This window comes from Poecilia reticulata, linkage group LG3, assembly GCF_000633615.1.
Source record: "Poecilia reticulata strain Guanapo linkage group LG3, Guppy_female_1.0+MT, whole genome shotgun sequence".
NCBI classification, from domain to species: domain Eukaryota; kingdom Metazoa; phylum Chordata; class Actinopteri; order Cyprinodontiformes; family Poeciliidae; genus Poecilia; species Poecilia reticulata.
Window position 1 is genome coordinate 13,586,943 of NC_024333.1, and position 19,696 is coordinate 13,606,638.

The 19,696-nt window shown below is 39.5% G+C and overlaps 1 protein-coding gene across 12 annotated transcripts in view; it reads right to left on the reverse strand.

The window, feature by feature from the left end:
* The window catches only part of cemip (cell migration inducing hyaluronidase 1), a 228,577-nt gene that overhangs the window by 8,987 nt on the left and 199,894 nt on the right, over positions 1–19,696 (reverse strand). For 9 of the 12 annotated variants that reach the window (XM_017303972.1, XM_017303973.1, XM_017303971.1 and 6 more), the window contains 5 exons: positions 18,698–18,878; positions 12,683–12,898; positions 9,719–9,930; positions 5,133–5,318; positions 1,918–2,122 (listed from right to left, as the gene is read on the reverse strand). In XM_017303972.1, the coding sequence (XP_017159461.1) occupies positions 1,918–2,122; positions 5,133–5,318; positions 9,719–9,930; positions 12,683–12,898; positions 18,698–18,878 (1,000 nt within the window). The remainder of the gene's footprint in view (positions 1–1,917; positions 2,123–5,132; positions 5,319–9,718; positions 9,931–12,682; positions 12,899–18,697; positions 18,879–19,696) is intronic. The other 3 variants (XM_017303974.1, XM_017303980.1, XM_017303981.1) reach the window with 3 other exon arrangements.

Below are 19,696 nucleotides of genomic sequence, written 5' to 3' on the forward strand. Positions count from 1 at the left end.
AGAATCGGTGACAAAGGGCAGCCTTGGCGGAGTCCAACTCTCACCGGAAACGAGCCCGACTTACTGCTGGCAATGCGGACCAGACTCTGACACCGGTCATACAGGGACCTGACAGCCCGTATCAAAGGGCCCGGTACCCCATACTCCCGGAGTACCCCCCACAGGGCCTCCCGAGGGACACGGTCGAACGCCTTCTCCAAGTCCAGAAAACACATGTAGACTGGCAGTGTTCCCCAAAATGTCTCCTTTTAATACGAAAAAAATGTTATTTTAACGGCACCTTGAAGAGTTCAAGGTAGGGAGATGAGGAGGAGATGTGAGCATGGAAGTCTGATAAGGAAGGATGAACCATCTTAGAAGGGAATGTCTTGGGAGAGGTGGTGAGTCACAAACATGGAAGCTCCAAATTGAAAAATAAACTGGAGATCGGAAACCAGGACGCTCAGCAAGTCTGGTTTCACCAGACTTCCGTAAGAGATTCAAAAGGTAAATTTATCCAAATATTAGTTTGGGAGGTAAGGTAATTTTATTTATATAGCACATTTTCAGCAACAAGGCAATACAAAGTGCTTTACATGAATTAAAAGGAAATACAAACAAAATAACAAACCAAAGGAAAGAGCAAAAGAAGAAAAATAATCTAATGTTGATCTTTTATTGTTCCATATATTTTCAATATTTATACAGAACAACCATGACAACAGGTCAAGATTAAGTGTAAGAAAATTTTCCAGTATCTCAGAAAAATGTGGATAATATGTTGATTACAATGTGCAAGTGACTTACAGTAATAACTTAGAAAGTCCCTGCCTACATCGCCTTTAATTAGTTTTACATATAGTCAACTTCCTGTTTGAGTTTGAAGGGACAATTTTTTTAAACTGTTAGAGTAATGGCAGCTTAATGCTGATCAAAAGAGTTGTAAAAAGATGAGCTTATAAAATGTATGTTATGACCAGCCTCAAAGCTTTTTTTGTAGTGTGAAGAAGTGCTTGTTTTAACTATTGAGTGAGTTATTACGCAATAGTCAGCCACACCCAAACCTCCTCATAGACTCTCACATACTGACTACTGACCAGTTCTCCACCTAACGGGTCCGGAAAGCCTCTAATTCCCGAGTATTACTCCAGATGAGAATGTAGAAGATTCTGTTTAAGCTGGGAGCGAGAAAGATGCATCTAAACTCCAACTACCTTCAGATCCAGAAGTTATGACCCGCTACAGTTAATGAAACAGTCACTGAGTTGCCTGCAGCTGCTGGGTTTCAGAAAACACTCCTGTTAACGGTAGCTCTCTCTATCAATAACGTGCCCTTGACTCGGCACGAGTCCCAAGGTCATTACCGGTCTGTAATGACAAACATTGCTACAATTAATATGGCTTGACTTGATAACAGTAACTTCATTTCTTTGTGATCAATTTATGACCAGCTCAATGACCAGGTCCAAGGTCCAAAGGCCTTTCTGTTAAACTAGAACCGTGGTGTCCTGAAACACAATTCATTTCACAATTTATAATTACATTTTCTACCATCATAATGTTGAAATAAAAATAGTACTTGACTGAATACCAAAATAAATTTGTGGTATTTTAATGCAACATAATAAAAACAGGCAAAAATAGATAAGAAAACAGAATCACGGACTAAACACACAAGTTTCTGATCACCATGAGCTCTGACCAGAGCAATAGCCAATGAGACGGAACAAACAAACTGTTCCCTCTCATTATTGGCCTGGTCTGGCTAGCAGCACAGAATCAATTGCCATGGTAGCTTTCATGCTACTGCTCTTGTGAAACCAAATTGAGGCTTAAGCAGCTATCCTAGTTTTGTGAAACATTAAGCTTTTTAGGTGAAACCTAAAGAGCTTAGTGAAAACTGTGGTTAATTGGGAAGTTTTAACTTGCTTTGCTTACCAGCCTGCTTTTTGGTATCTTTTTTGGCATGGCTGCATTGGCAACAGGTGTCTCTGCATGTGTTGGATATGCCTTGGCCAAGCAGTTGCTGGGTGGACTTCCCTCTGGGATGGTCGCTGTGATCTTCACCCTTTCACAACCTTTTACAGAGCAAAAGGCAAACTGTTCCCTCTCATTATTGGCTTTTAACTTTAGGAAGATTAAGCTGCAGAAGACACAAAAACAGACAAAGAACATAAAGCAAATAATAAAGCATAAGCTCTTTTAACCAATGCTGTTTTTTTGTAATAAGGTCTTCTTGCTATATCAAACCAACTTTATTTATAAAGCACTTTAAAACAACCACAGCTGATACAAAGTGCTGTACATTAAAACACAACATATAAAAAAAACAACTTTTACAGTTTAAAAACAAACATACATTTTAAAACTAGATCCTGCTGATGTTGAAAGCCAAGTAAAATTAATGGTCTTTGAGACGAACTTTAAAGGTGGACAGTGAAGGGGCCTCTCTGACCTGCAAAGGCAGGTCGTTCCATAACTTTGGGCCCATGACAGAGAAGCTCTGACCCTCTGAGCTTCCTCCTGGATCTCTGTACCTCCAAGAGCAGCTGATCTGCTGACCTGAGTGACCGATGGGCTACGTAGGGGTGAAGAAGCTCAGAGGTCAGCCGGGGCAAGATTATGTARYGATTTAAAAACAAACATAAGAATTTTAAAATGAATCCTAAAATATACAGGCAGCCAGTGAAGTGAGGCCAGGACAGGGGTCACATGCTCCCTCTGTCCAGTTCCTGTTAAAAGTGGTGCAGCAGCATCTGAACCAGCTGCAGCGACTGACTGACTCCCAGATGAAGGGAGTCACATTAATCCAACCGAGTGGAAATAAAAGCCTGGATCATGTTTCAAAATGGAAAGAAAAGATTTCACTGACGCCCATCGCCTTAACGGATAAAAGCTGGACTTAACCACGGCTCTGATTTGGCTGTCCAGTTTAAAATCACCTTAAAACCAAGATCTGTAATAACAGGTTTAAAATAAACCTCCAAAGGTCAAAGGTCAACAGAGGAGGACTCACAGGAGCCACTGGGTCCAAACACCATCACCTCTGTTTTGTTTTCATTAAAATTAAAAAAGTTCAAGGCCAACCAAGCTTTAATATCACCAAGACATGCCAGGAGATGTTTGATAGAGTGGACATCCTTCTGCTTCAGGGGCAAATAAATCTGACAGTCATCAGCATAACAATGAAATGAGATCCCATGTTTCCTGAGGATGGAACCCAGAGGCAGTAAATACAGAGAGAAAAGCAGAGGGCCCAGAATTGAGCCCTGTGGGACACCATATGGCATTGAAGCAGCAGATGATTCAGAGTCACTATCTAGAGTTACACTGCTATCTGTAAAGCAACCGTGCTGCCATCCATTTTCTTGCACCCTTGTCCCTCAGTGGGGTCAGGAGGGTTGCTGCTGCCTCTCCAGCTGACGTTCTGGGTGAGAGGTGGGGTCACACTGGACAGGTCACCAGTCTGTCGCAGGGCAACACAGAGACACACAGGACAAACAACCATGCACACACACACTCACACCTAGGGACAATTTGGAGAGACAATTAACCTGACAGTCATGTTTTTGGACTGTGGGAGGAAACCGGAGAACCTGGAGAAAACCCACCATGCACAGGGAGAACATGGAGACTCCATGCTGAAAGACCGGGAATCGAACCCAGAACCTTCTTGCTGCAAGGCAACAGCTCTACCAACTGCACCACTGTGCAGCCTTAGCCAATGCATTTACATTTGTTCAAGTCATTTTTATCTTCTCTTTAGTCTTATTTTTGCTTTAGCAATTTCACAGGTAATATAATATATTACCTGGGTCATTCTCATGCTCCTTTTAACATTTTGCTTTCTGTAATATACAGATATTCCAGAAAGATTATTAGGTTTAAGGTTAGATTTAATAAAAGAATGTACCATTTGAATTAATTTATTATTTAAATTATATAATTCAAAACTATTGTCAGTGAGAAATACAACTGATTGATTTTATTTTAGCTTTTGAATTGCTGTCCTCAAAAAAGAAGGGAAGAAGTTGGATGTTTAGAGCAAAAATGTCCGTAGCAGAAATTTTTGATCCTTTCTTTTGACAAACGGTGTCGAAAAAATCCTGTCATGATCCATTTTTACCCATCAAGTTTTAAAATTATAATAATGATATTTAATAGCTTTTCTTTTTCGTTCTGTTTAATTAACATTCAACAAACTGAGCAGATAACCCACATCTTGCCCTCATCAAGCAGAATATATTTAATTTTTCTTTGCAGATTAAGTTTTGAAATCCGGTGACATTTCACCAAGTCAGTAAGAATCTCTGAACATCATCTGATCCCTTCAGGGTGGAAGAATCCAGCTGCACTCCACTCAGGGGTTGGATTGAAGCCCTGGTTGAATCAGGCTTCAACTCACCATTCTCAGATACTCTGATGGATATTTTTCTATTATTGAGTAATCAATCAATATTAGTGATCTCTTTGATGTTCTCTTTGGTCATCAGTCAATAGGATTCACCATTTAAAGAAAGATGATTTGGAGATATTTCAAGACACACACAGAGGATACTAAACAAGCAGACTGTTCTCTGTTCTTAGCTAAGCTGTCAAGGATACACGGGAGAAGGAAGCCTAACATATTTGAATTAAACTCCAGTTTTCAGCTTTAGTCTTTTGGGTTGATTAATAGGAGCAGAGCAGGATGAGCTGCTTGCACATTTATTGTGCAGCACAGTGTCTTTCAAAGCGCTTCTTACAGTCTAATGAATATCTACACCTTACTTCTTCTCCATTCTCAACAGGGTAAACTCCCTACTTCTCTATTTAGACTGTAATGAATAACATAACTTTATTGCAAATTCTTTTTTGGCTTTCTCACTGTATGTGTTGAAGGCCTATGAAATGCGCCATGGAAGTATGAGAAGGACCAGGCAGTCAAGCACATAATTTGGACTATAATTCTAACTCTTGTTAAAAATGCATCTTCTAATGAGTCATTTTCAGATTGAACAATATGTATGTCATGCTTATTTATGACTTGTTAAAATAGTCAGAGGGACTGGAGTGACTGTAGGCTTAAAAAGAAGAGGAGGCTCCCTGTTGTAAATAAAATAAATTGGTTTTCAGAAGTCATTGTGTGAAGTATTAGTACCAACTTAACTAACCCAGTCTCTTCCTCCCAGTAGTAGTATCCCTTGGTCAGGTGTGAATGATTGATCTTCTCTCTCTGCGTTGTCTTCACAAAGACACCAGTCTTGAATGTCTTTTTAGTGAGGCGATTGTGAATGTCAGCAATGATGGTAAAAGTAGTTTCTTTTGGGTAGCAGATCCCCAAACTGATCCAGTCGTTTCTGCAATAAATAAATAAAAACACACCAGTAATTCAGTCACAAAGCAGAATCTTTTCTAAATGAACAGCAGCTTATATATGACAGCATCAAAAACCTTGCAGGGTACTATTTAGATTTTTTGTTGTTGTTGGATTCCAGAAGAAATGTCTATGTATGGAAGTTCGATCCAGTGAGGCTTGCACAAAAATGGATAGACTTTTGGAAGCATTGCTGATATACAAGGTTTGATCAAAGTTGGAACATCCGTCAGTGGAAGTATAAATTCCACTGCATGCATTCTGACACTTTTACCAAAACAAAGAAAAAAAATACAGTTTCAGACTTAAATTTTTTGTAAATCTGACTCAGTCTAATCAACGAATGTCTGGACAATCTCATACTGGCAGGACCGCTTTACACAGGATTAAGATACACAAGGAAACCCAGTATGTGGCTTTCACATTTCATTTCTTGGGAAGGTAAAAGTAGTGAAGAGAAATTGCTGCTGGTGGTTTATTATTATAGTGATTATTATGGTTGTTGTGGTCTATCCTTTGGATCTCACTTTAACTTTGAACATTTCTTGAAGTTCAAACTTAAAGCAGAACTGACCACATTGATCTCATGTCAAGTTTACACCCTCATCATTCTCTGCAGTGGAGACCTAAGAAAGCTTTGAGTTTTTCTTCAGTTGATCACATGATTTTTAATATGACTGGACAATAAATCAACAACAATATACATCATGTACATTGTTATACATGCTGACATGTGATCAATATCAATAGATATTGCATTTGGTAGAATATTCAATATATATATTATGTTAAAATCCATGCACTTAAGGCCCTTTAATATTTACAAAATATTTACGAGGTTGGTTTTGTGTATATCAAAAAAGGATAAGTGAGAAACTTGTATTACTGTTTTTGTACATTTTTAATCCAAGTGATTATATACATGCGGGGAGCGGTTACTGTTGTGAGTAGTGTGAGAAATAATGGAAAAAGCAGAAAGCCGAAGCTTTTCTGGATGGGACTTGTGTTTGATTATTCTATTACGTTAAAGACTGTATTGAATTTTCTATCTATGAAAGTAGTTTAAGTTAACGAGGGACAAGTGAACTCAACAGAGAAAAAAAACCAGGACAATGGGATGATGGGATGAAGAAGGAAGAGGAACGTGGGAGAAGATAAAGAGGAAGCTAATGGAAACCGCTGCTAATGCTTGCAGAGGTTGAGGTGGGGGAAGGAACTGGGCTTTTTCGTGCGTGTTCTGCACAAGTAGACCTGCACCCGGTGGGTAAGACACCTGCAGAAGTGTTTTGTAGTGAAAAGCATTGAGGAAAACTGCGGCTGATCCAAGGTGGCGAGAGGAAAGCGTCAACATGGCGATGCTGGCTCCAGCATGATTGAGGAGGAGTCCTGCAACTAGTGTTGCAGAGTTCTAAAAGAAATTGGACTCGCGAAGCATCCATGACAGAGAGGACATCGGCTAGTGATGGGTAGATGAGGCGTTATGTATCGTTTCGACCCATAGCAAAACTGTGTCGATACTGTGTCACTGAATACTGACACCTGCTGGACATTAAAAATTCCTACATGCAACGTAGTGATTTGATGACCTAGTCCATCCTGTCATGCTTATCCTCGAGGACCAGTGTCCTGCAACTCTTAATGTCTCCCTGGTCCAACACACTTGAATTCAACAGCTGAATCTCCTCCTCAGTGCAGGCAGGTTCTCCAGAGTCCTGCTAACGACCTCATTATTGGACTCAGGTGTGATGAAGTAGAGACACATCTACCCCTGACCTAGTCCATACAATAAGATTTAAGTCTTTGTATTTTATTGAATATTATATATTGTATTATGTGATATCTTCAGTTAAATTTAAAATTAGAGGTGTGCCGATCGATCGGCCACCGATCATAATCGGCCGATTTCCGTGAAAAAGTGTATGATCGGTGATCGCAGATCACGTCTCTTGTTGCCGATCACACAAACTGATAACCTGCATCTTATTTCTCAGCCTGCCTGTGCAGCTGGTCTCCTCTTTCCTTCACACTGCGCAGCAACAAATCCTAAGCGATGTGGAACTATAACGCACTGAGTGAATGGGGAAGTTTACGTGTTGCGGCGGAAAATTGAAGCAGGTCAAAATGCATCAACACAACGAAGCTAATATGGCATCAAAACAATGCCATACTTGACGGAGTTTGGCTACATCGAGGCTCATTGCAGTAAAAAAGACATATGGAGGATCAGATAGCAGGTAAAGCAGCACAGCTACAAACACTCACCTGGATTAACATGACGGTCAGAAAGCTAAACAAATAACCCGTAAAATTATTTAAGTCTTGGAGCTGCGATGTAAGACGCTGGTTCTGCTCTCACTGTTGAACCGCTGCTACGCTACAGGTAGTAATATTTGACAGACGGAGCGCCGCTTCTGCTCCACCTGGTAGTGACTCTCACACCGAACCTCTGTTTAAAGCTGCAGCATCTAACCTAAAAAATACATTTTACATACGTATTAAAACTTTCGCTGTCCTAACATGAGACAGATAATCTCTAAAGAAATAATCGATCTCCTCCCTGTTCTGCATAATTACTCTGCTCAGTCAGAAACAGCCACTCAGAACTAGCAGTAATCAGCTAGCCGCCATGCTATCAGGAAGTTTTCATTCAGTAACTCTGGATTGTTTATTGTAATGGAACCTGTATTTGACGTCACCGACTTTACTTGTGTCTTTGTTTTTTCCATCGTTTTGTCTGAATGTTGCCATTTGCCCTACTGTGTCCATTCCTCTTTTTTGTTTTAGGGTGAGTACTCCCTATTTAACCCAGAAAATGATTATTTTAGTTTATTAGTAATATCAGAAATTGTGGAGTACACACTATTTAGATCAATATTATACAACCCAGAAATGGAATCAGAATCAGAATTAGAATAACTACAAACCTGGAATCCAGAAATACTTAACAGGAACAGTCACTGCTTAGTTTATATTACTTTTAACCCAGAAAAGGAATTAGATCAGTTACTCTTTATCTTATTTTATCAGAAGCTGTAGAGTACTCACTATTTAGAAATGAAATTAGATACTAAGCACACTAAGGTTGCCATAGAAACACAGTGGCATCATCACCACTTTACAGAGCAGGTCAACAGTGATTTTGTGGTAACTTAAGCGGGAGAGTGAACCAACAGACACACTCAGCCCAGGTCTACCCTAAGCCTGTGTGCGCTGTCCCATCCTTCACTTTCTGTTGATTTCAAAGCTATGTGGATAACATAACTGCTGTAGGCGTCATTAGCAACAATGGTTCAGGGAGAATAACCTCATCCAAAAAACTAAGAAGATGAAGGATATAATATTCGACTTCAGGAAAAAGAGGACAATCCATCCAGTGGTGAGCATAAATGGTGAACAAGTGGAATAGGGTTAGGGTTAACCCTAAAGGGTCCAGCAGCTTCTCATCTCAGAGAATCTCACTTGGAGCCTCAACAACAAATAATTCAAAAAGTCCACCAGAGGCTTTTTTTGTCATTTTGTCAAGGAGCTGCTGATCAGATTCTATTGATGTAAAATAGGGTCCACACTGACTTACTGATGCACAGTATGATATTCTACCTGTACAGCAGTAGAGAAAAAGAGCTGGCAGAGGGTTACCAAAACACCATGGTGGATCATCATATACCCTTTGCACAGAATTGATGTTCAGCCCGCCTGCTCAAAAAGTAGACAAAAAGCATTTTAAGAGACCCTTTTCACCGGGATGCTGCCACTTCTCCCCCTTCCATCAAGAAGAATTTGGTAAACACCAACCAACTCAGAAACATCTGTTCTAAAGTAGAGGGCAGGGGGCAGCCTTGCAAAAGAACCTAAGCAGCAATAAAGACTGGAATTATGAGGAGACATAAAATTGATTGACTTTTAAACATACATTTTTGTATGCAGAATGTATTGGTTCTGTATGTGTATTTAATGTACTGCTGTATTTTCTATTTTCCAGTTGACATAGGAAATCAGCCATGCTGCCATTTACTAGAAACCCGAAATGTTGCCTTAAGTATAGTTGGGACATCTATTAGAAATTCAAAAGGCAAAGCCTTGCTGAACACAACTGTCTAGTGCTTAATATTGCAAGATCTTGTTACACCCCTAATTAATAACATGAAATAAATATATCTGAGGAAAACCAGCTGAAATTCAGTCCTATTCATGCTCTTTTAGTGTTTTCTACTGCCAATGTTTTAGTTGTTTTATGCTACATGCAGGTGACATCAATCCAAACATGTATCACCAAGGATAGAAAATAAATGTCAATAATTCAAAAGTGCCTTTTCAAGAGAGTGTTAAAAAGGCAAACACAATGAAATACAAGTTCACTGTTGTAAGAACAACTGCTCAACTTACTTATTGAAGTTGATGAGCCAAATGGTGACCTCTGCTGGTGCCGTCTGATCCCAGTGAACTGTGTAACCTTTGGCTAATGTGATCACTGGCTGGAATTGCTGGTAATGCTTCTTCTTTCCCAGGGCACCTTCTAATGTCAGTGGCCAGTCAGGATATTCATTCCTCACTATTTGCATGTTCAAGTTGGCAGGTTTTCGGGTTTGGATGTAGATCTGGGAAAAACATAGCAAAAGAAGTAGATGATATCCTGGAAGAACATAAAACAAAACTTTATTTCATTTAACAACTTTGCTGAGATTTTCTTTGGTATCCGACTATCACTGTCTCAGAGAGCCTCTCTATCCCCAGAAGGGTAACTTAATACCGAAGCCAAATTAACTAGAACTGCAAGCAGTTATAATGGGTTCCTCGCCTGACCCAGCAGGTCCAATCCCTAACACCGCCCTCCACACAAACCCCTCCGTTTACGCCTCCATATGCGCTCGACCAAGTCGTCATTTTTCAGGAGGTTTTTTGTCATGAAAGATTTCAAACATAGAAATCCTGAAAATAAATGTTCTACCCAATGTGAGCCATCCTTTGTTCATGTTCAGTCAGCTAAACTTTCATCACTTCTTTCAAAGAACTGGCCAGTGTTAAGTATGAAACTGAAACAAGACAAATCACAGAAAAAGACTTAGTATACAAAACATACTGCGTCAAATAAACATGACTTTAGCAAGTTCAGACATGTTGCTGGTCGAGATAAATGTGGATTTGTCTTCATCATGTGGTGAAACAGAATTACTGCACTATGGTGGGAAGAAAAATCAACAAATCAAGAAAACATTTAACAAATGTACTGAAAAAAATACCTAGAATAAAAAGTCAGTATCCAGGTACTACTGGATGTATTCAGGTTTCTTATTGTGGCCTAAGAAACTGTATGTGGCCAAATAGAATGACTATAATATGATGTGAAACAGGGGTGTCAAACTCCAGTCCTCAAGGGCCGGTGTCCTGCAACTTTTAGATGTGCCTCTGCTGCACCACACCTGAATAGAATAATTAGGTCATTAGCAAGGCTCTGGAGAACTATCTACACAAAGAGGATGTAATTAAGTCATTTCATTCCAGTGTTTTGTACCTGTGGCACATCTAAACACTGCAGGACAGCGGCCCTTGAGGACTGGAGTTTGACACCCCTGATGTGAAACGTTGCTAAATTAACTGAAAATGTGGTTATTCTCAGTGGAAAGCTACAGGCATCCAATTAAAGATGAGGCATCTCTTTTCTTTTGAGGTGTAATAAGATTTGCTGAATTTACAAATACACAAATAAAGAAAGTATACTAATTAGCAAAATCTGTACCATATACTCATTAATATTCTTTCATCAACTTAGAAATGGCTCAAACCAATAAGTAGCAGCAAATTAAATAATAACTTAGTAGCTTAGATAGAGTAGAGAATTAACAAAATAAAATACTAAAACATGTTTTATCCTTCACAGTCCTCTTGCACTCAATATGTCTTATGGTGCTACTCTGGGAGGTCCCAGAATATCCAGACTTTGATTGGCTGTTGTTGATTATGATTGGCAGGTGGGCCAGGAAATGATGTAACGTTCCACTCTTTTACACATCAAACTTAAAACTTATAACGTTTTGTGCAATTTATGGGCGTGACTTGTACTGTTAACCGTAACCGCCATTTGTTTACATGTTAGCAACTCGCTAACCGGCTTCCCACAGAGACTTTAGGTAGAAAGTATGTGGGAACTCCAGTTATCACAGCTTATATGTGGCAATATTGTTTTACAGCTTCCTACAGCTAATGCGGGAAGGATGGAGACTTGAAGCAGCAGCTGCAAATAACTCGCACTAGCATAGTTAGCTTCTTCACTGACTCTGTTGCTTCAGAGATGCAGGTTTTCTTCCCTTGGTTTTCTATCCACACAATGAAATGAGCGCACACTTTGGGTTCTCTCTTCAAGTTTAGATTTTTTTTTAGCATAATTTGTTTTTCTTTCCTGATCTGTCAGTCGGCGATGAGAACTACCGCTTATCACAGAAACACCACCTTTTTGTTTTAGGAGCACTTTCAAAACTCACCTGTTGCTGCAGCCACAAACTACATTTTGTCTGATTATTAGAGAACAGCCACATGTTTGTGGCTGTTCTCTAATAATAATAATAATAATCTAATAATAATTCTAATAATCAGTCATGACAACAGTTACCCGAGCTCCACAAGGGCATCTTACAGCACTTTGCTGTGGCAGGTTGCTCTCTGTAACAGGTTCATGTTATTCGGTTCGGTTCGGTTCGGTTCTAGTCCAGAGGGAGATTCTCTGTACTATGTGCGGAGCTGCCCAGCAGCTGCGGTCATTTCTCCACTGGTTTGCAGCAACACTCAGCAATGGAGAACCCTGAGGTTCTGATTGTGATTGACTAAATAAACCCAGATATTTTGTCTTATAGAAATTTATTGCTGGCCCAAAAATAATGACAAAAACTCAGAGGAGCTGATTATTTTGCTTATTTTGTAAATATATTTACATGCTGGCACTTTATTACCAGATTAACTGTGTTTTCTTTTTGAATTTAGGTACTGCAGTCAAAAGATGAATTAAACTTTATTAACTAAAAAAAAATCAAATGAAAAATAAAATTCACATCACACAGAGCTAATATTAAGTAGTCCTGCTTTTTTACACTATCGGCACAGAACGGCAGGTCAGAACTCTGACCAGCTTCTCGGCTTTTCTCGTCTTCATTTTTGTCCGTTCTTCAGAGAAATGAGCTACTAGAAATGCTGCTGTCATTCAAAACCAAACTTGATCATGTTGCTGTTGCTCCCCGTAATTAAACTCACAATTACGATCCTCTGTATAGAGCATTTTGCGTGCCTTGCATTGGCTGTTCACTCGCTTCTGCGGGCTCAGAACCCTAATTATCTGATAATAACTCGGGACTGACCAACCTGTGCATAATGGCCACTGCAGATTGCAGCTTTCCAATCAGGCACATCAATGCAGTCAGGGTGACGGAGCAGCCAGTTGTCTTCTTTAACCAAAAACGCTCCAGGATATTCACTAACTGATCCATCAATGTCATGGAAGATGGTTGTCTTATCTCCATCCATCTGCATCTTGTTGAACCAGGGACCCGGTTCTCCAAAAAATACCCGAGACGTGATCTGGAGTAAAGTGAAAAATCTGCTCATATTGGCTGATCTGTGGAAAAAGGCATCATTCAAGATCAAAGGCAACACTCAAAATCAAGTGTTGGGCACCTGTACCATTTTGAGGTGTTTTTTATTTTCTTTCATAAATTCAAAAATAGAAAAAATACATGAATTTGGCATTCATCCAAATAAGAACTGCTCATGACTCCCCCAATTATGAAATTAGCTTCACATATGAATGTCCAGTTGAATGTTATACATTCAACTGTATAACCAGATATTTAAATACATTGAATAAAATGACATACACACATTTTCACTCACTGCAGTGAGTGAAGATCAGAACTAACTTCTCTGTGTATGATTTGGGTTAAACCTTCCACAAGTTAGCTGATGGAGTCACACCTGTGCATGTATTTAAAGGCAACACCTGAAACATACTGCTTTCTTGTTTGACATGATGAGTAGGTCCAAAGAAATCAGCAAGGAGAGAATTGTGCAGCTGCACAAATCTGTTTCACCCTTGGGAACAGTTTTCCTTGAAACATCTACATTTACCTGTGCAAACAACTATATGCAAGTATAGGCATGACGGGAATGTCCAACCATCATACTGCTCAAGAAGGAGACAATTTCTGTGTCCCAGAGAGGAATGTCTTTAGATCCGAAATGAGCAGAACAATCAGTAAGACTTCCATTACGCACAGTGAAACTGCCACAAGAGCTTTCCAGCAAGGAAGAAGCCTTTACTCCAAAAGAAACATAAAAAGTCACATCACAGTTTTCAATTGCACACAAGGACAAAGAGCTTAATTCTTGGAGACATGTTCTGTGAAACTAAAGTGGAACTGTTTGAGCATAATGATCAGCATTACATTTGGAGGAAAAAACAAGGACGGCTGAGCATCCTAACTGTGAAGGATGCTACAACTTTCACAGTTGTAGAATTGCTTTGCTCCAAGAGGAACTGGTACACTTCATTAAATGGACGGCATCATGAAGAAAGAACATTATGCACAGATATTGAAGCAGCATCTAAAGACAGACAGAAAGTTAAATCTTGGGCACAGATTGGTCTTCCAACCAGGGTGAAGACAAAGTGGCTTAAGGACAGCAAATCAATGTTTCATGTACGCCATCACAAAGCTTTGATCTGAATCCTATGGAGAAGCGGAAAATGCACATGAGAGTGAGATGGCCTACAAACCTGACTCTATCAGGAAGAATAGGCCAGAACTCCAGCAAACAACTTGAGCAAAAGACCTTTTGCATTTGTGGAAGGAAATGCAAATGGTTTGGCCCAAGTCATAAAGTTTAAAAGAGTCTCTGATACTGAATTTCTGAATTCAAAGAAAGTTACAAAAAATCTCTAAAAAAATTTCTCGCCAAGTTTTCTGGCACTTAACAAATAGAAAAAAAAAAAAGGTAATTCTAACCATGGATTCCCCAGTCAGGGGCAGATCTACTGGGTTGCAGGGTTGGCAGTTGCCACCCCAGCTGGCGACTATGAATTCGCATAGCTATTTGTTATGGCAAATTGGACATTAAGAGCATGAATCTCTTTTTTCCGGCAACATCGAAAGCAACACAATGTAGACCCTGCTTAGGAAAGCAGGGTCGGTCCAAGCCTCCATGGCAAAGGGGCCCTAAGCAACATTTTGACTGACAGACCAGCCCATCAGGTCATTTCTGCATGTTTGCAGTTAACAATATTCACCCCACTGTTGCCAACTCAGTGACTTCTTGCTACATTTAGCAACATTTCAAACAAAAAGAAATTGGTATCGACCAAAATCAAAATCAGCAGGTCAGATTAATAATCGGCGAATGACCAGAAAACTGCAGTCGGAACAGTTCAACTTAAGATGCAATACATACACACGCATTCATGACATTCTTTGATTAATTAAATGTCTCTTAGGTGTAATTACAATAATAAAAATGTTATTTCTACCCGGTGAATCTGGAATCTGGACTGTTACCAGCACCGGGTTGAGCTGAACCTTCAGATGATTTTAACAGAAGTTTCACATAACTTAGAAGTTGAAGTAAAAATAATGTTTGTTTTAGATGAATAAATTATCAGCAGCAAACAACATATCGCAAACTACAGCTTAATTGTTTTTAGCAGTAAAAATGAAATGTTACCACTCCCAGAACAAAAAGCACAAATTCATATTTACACAGTACACTCCCCTGCATCTGCATGAAATGGTTTGTTCCTGCTGACAGTGATGGTGTTCAGCAGCAGTTGTGGTGCAAGAACAATTGTGGCAGTTACTATGCTGCCAAGGAAAATAATAAAGGCAGGTTTTCAAAGAGAGAGAGAGAGAAAGACAAAGACAAGAGTGTCAATTTGTAACAGTTTTTCTCAAAAAGAGGTGGGTAGATTGTGTGAGATTATAAACCTAAGCAAAATTTGGTTTTGGGGCCCTCTGTCAGTGACTTTTTAGCTATATTTAGTGACGTTTCAGAGAAAAAAAATAATGATAATCAAAATTGGCAGGTAAAGCTTCTTAAAGATCGGCAATAGGCAATCGGTCAGATAACTGCAATTGGTGCACTCCTATTTAAGATGGAATACATACACACGTTGATTACATTAATTTCTCTTAAGCGTAATTCCAATAGCTAAAAATCTTATTTATACCAGGTGAGTCTTTCTCACCTAGGAATGTAAACCAGTACTGGGTTGATTCTGAGCATCCAAATAATTTTAGCAGAAGTTTATTAAAAATAATGTGTGTTTTATTCATGTGGTTACATGAATTGTCTCAGCAGCAAGCAGCTTATCGCCAACTACAGCTTGGAGAAGCTCATTAATATATTAATGCAGTAGCCATGTAGACAATATGAAAAATTGAGAAGTTTTAATTATTGTTGTCAAACGTTGACACTGACAAAATGACACTTTGATACAATGAAAAGTATCAAAGTCTGTGTGCAGCTTATATAACAGTACATTTATTTTTCCCTCACAATAACTCTGTATACAGCCATTAAAGTCTAAACCACCGGCAACAAAATTGAGTACACCCCTAAATGTCCAAACTAAGCACTGCTTGTCATTTTCCCTCCAAAATGTCATGTGACTAGTTAGTGTTACTAGGTCGAAGGTGTGTACAGGGAGCAGAGGTGTTCAGTTTTGTAGTACAGTTCTCACACCGTCTCATATTGGTCACTGAAAGTCTCTCTGAGGATCTTAAAAGATAAATTGTGCTACATGAAGATGGCCAAGGCTACAAGAGGGTTGTCAACACCCTGAAACTGAGCTGCAGCACAATGGCCAAGATCATCCAGCATTTTTTACTGGGTCCACTCAGAACAGATCTTGTGTTGGTCATCCAGAGAAGCTCAGTGCACGTGCTCAGCGTCGCATCCAAATGCTGTCTTTAGTCTACTGTTGCTGTAGTCAATAACCTTGTAATTTTATTCATTTCCTGTTAACATTTGTGTTAAAACACAGTGGGACACTGCCGGACTGCAGGATTTCCTTCTCTAGAGGAAATCTGTTTATTTCCACCTCTGTAATAAAGTCACCGTCTGTCTCTCATCCTTCTCCCGCCCTTGTTCACAGCATTGAGACACCCAGATTGATAACTAGAATTTGCTTCTTTTTGTTCTCCCAATAAATCCCTAATCAAGTTCCACTTGGCTCAGAACTTGGCTGCTAATGTCATTATCCAAACCTCGTGCCATAATTACATCACTTCCTCTCACGAGTTCAATAAGCCGATTACATTTCTTAGTATTAGGCCTGGTCATGACATTGTTCAATCCCCATTTATTGATATGGGAATCTGTTAAGAAAGTACATTTAGAATATGCTAGTTTTAAAACAACATGACTTGATTGAAATGGACTGATTATAGTTTTAAAATTAAGAAATTATTCTGGCCTATTGACCTTTATTTTACCTGTAGTTACAGCAGATTGCTTGCTAAGATGGTTTGATCTGCCCTTTGTCTGTCTGGGAAAACAATCTGGAAAAGTTCCAGCTTTTCACACAGATCCGTGAAAAGCCGTAAAACTTCAGGAGAAGCTCTGCTTCCGCTTTATTTAGACAAAGGGGGCAAATGGCTGTAGAGAGGGTCAGAAACAGCTCCTGGTTGGATGAGCAAAGATACGCCTTATTTGAATAAATTAAAGACAAGAATACGCCTTTACTATAAAACTTTCTACACAGACGTAATAAATCAGATTTGCTCTTGCAATTCTCCAAAGACGTCTTTGCTTTTCTTTCTTTCCTTCTTCTTTTTTCCCTTTGGTCTCAGGTAAATGAATGCATGTCTCTGTTGTTCTGCAGATTCTGTTGTAATTTCATACGTTGTCTTCTATTGGATTAAACTCTACAATTCTGTGACGTCAACACTCATTGTTGTTTTTTCTCTGTGGCTACAGGGACGACCTGGGATCCAAAAGAGGAAGATAAAGCCAGAGATTTCCAAAAATATACTGTGACTTCAAATCTTCCTCAACAAATCTTAATTGGAGGGGTGAGAGAAAGCATTTTAAAGTCAATGACACAACTTGCCACATGACAAACACGTGATTGTTGAACAATAATGATAGAGTGAAAAGACTGAAGCTGAATGAACTGAGTGCAGCCAGACAGGTAAGATTTGAATCAGCCTAGAGGAGGATCAGAAATACCTGTGGAGGTAAATCTGAGTCTGGCATGATCAATAATCATCATCATGCTGACCACGCCGTGCCAGGCGATGTGGTCGGTTCTCGCTCCAAGATCGTGCCTTCCGTCGTACTCACATTAAGAGACCATAGTCAGCAGCAATAAGGTGGTCATTTGTGACCTGGGGCAGCTTCTGTGCTCTGATGGGGTTGGAAATTGAAATGAAACTCTTCATCCATTTTCTTTCACCCTTGTCCCTCAGTGGGGTCAGGAGGGTTGCTGCTGCCTCTCCAGCCAATGTTCCGGGCGAGAGGCGGGTCACCCTGGACAGGTCGCCAGTCTGTCGCAGGGCAACACAGAGACACACAACCATGCACACACACACACACCTAGGGACAATTTAGAGAAACCAATTAACCTGACAGTCATGTTTCTGGACTGTGGGAGGAAACTGGAGTACCTGGAGAAAACCCACCATGTACAGGGAGAACATGGAGACTCCATGCTGAAAGACCGGGAATCGAACCCAGAACCTTCTTGCTGCAAGGCAACAGCTGCACCACTGTGCAGCCCAAAACTCTTCATGCAAGCTATTATTTGATTGGAGAAAATGTAATTAAGAACTTTGGAAATGAAGGATAGGTTAGATCTTGGATGAGATTATTTTAGTTTGAAGGGTCAAGACATGGTTTCTTCATAATGAGAGTAATGGCAGCAGATTTAAATGCTGTGGGGAGAAAACCAGAAGACTGAGAGGAGGGATGATGTAGTGATGATAGGGATCACAGAAAGTGACAGGTTTTCATGAGAACTGTAGGAAAAGTATAATGTTGACACAAAGGGGAGAATGTGTCTTATTGAAAATGTGCTATTAAAATAAATGACTTGACATTATTCACAGTTTGATTATAATGAGAATGAATTGGATTTATATTAAAAGTAAGTAAATGGTGTTAGTTTGAAAAATAAGGTACATCCGCAAATATGCAATTAAACATGTTGGATTACAATGTAATGGAAAAGAATTGCACTAAGTTTAGTGCAATTCTTTTTAAACACGTTTAAACATGTTTGACATGATCAAACTTGGGTATTTTAGTGCAATGAATTTTCTTGACAAAAATAAACTAATTTATGCAAAATTGAAAAAGCATAAATTTCCCCAGTGACTGCTAACTTACAGGAACTTGGTCAAAGGTGATGTTGGTGACGTAATTCTTTGGGCAGCTCTGCCACGAGTTGTTGAGTCTGAACCCAAAGGCACTGGTGTGTCGTCCATGCAATGCTGCAAATTTTCGAAATGTACAGTTCTGAACATTGACTGGACCATCATAGATCTGCATGCCTCGAATAGGAAAATCTCTACAGAGAAAGAAAGCCATACAAATCATCTCTTTAGCAGTTCATGAACAGAATTTGTGACCTTGTTTACAGGATAGTTGTCACAGTTTTATCATTATGTACTTGCATGAATATAGCTAAGTTGAACACTTAATATAAAAGCAATTTATTTAATTTATCAGCCCATTGCACAACAGACTGAAGCGTCATGATAGTTTACAGTTTCACAGTGACCATAAAGCATTATTTTTTAGACTTTGTGGCACTGCAACTTGGTGTAGTCCAGTGGTTCTTAACCTTTTTTGAGGTACCGAACCCTTCAGATTCATATGCGCATTCACTGAACTGGTTTTTTTTCCCAAATTCAAGACATTGGGTCAAATCCAAGATTATTAATTCTTCTTAAAAGGTAGAGTCTCTGAGAACAGTTCTTCAAAATATAGTCAGTTTTCAGCACAGTTGAGCCGACTGTCCAGGTACGACCCAAGGTATTTAAAATTTGCCAGTTTTAACAGGTTGGCCAACGAGAGAAACTGGAACCACTTTAAGGTCTTGTTTAGATTATTTAATTTATTTAATAAAGACTTTGCGGTATTCTGATTTAGTAATGTAATTATATTAGTTGTGTTACCACCCCCACGCCACTAGAGGCAGTAGCAACCCCGAAAAGATGCGACTAAGGAGCAGATTTAGAAGAACACCGAAAGCTACAGAATTTGGTAAAAACTGTGAGCTTTGCTGTAGTAAATAAAGATACAAGTTCAAGTCCATGCTGAGAGTGGAGCTCCTTCAATCAGGGCTCCTCCACAGCTCTGATTGGCTAAGCAATGTAACGTGAT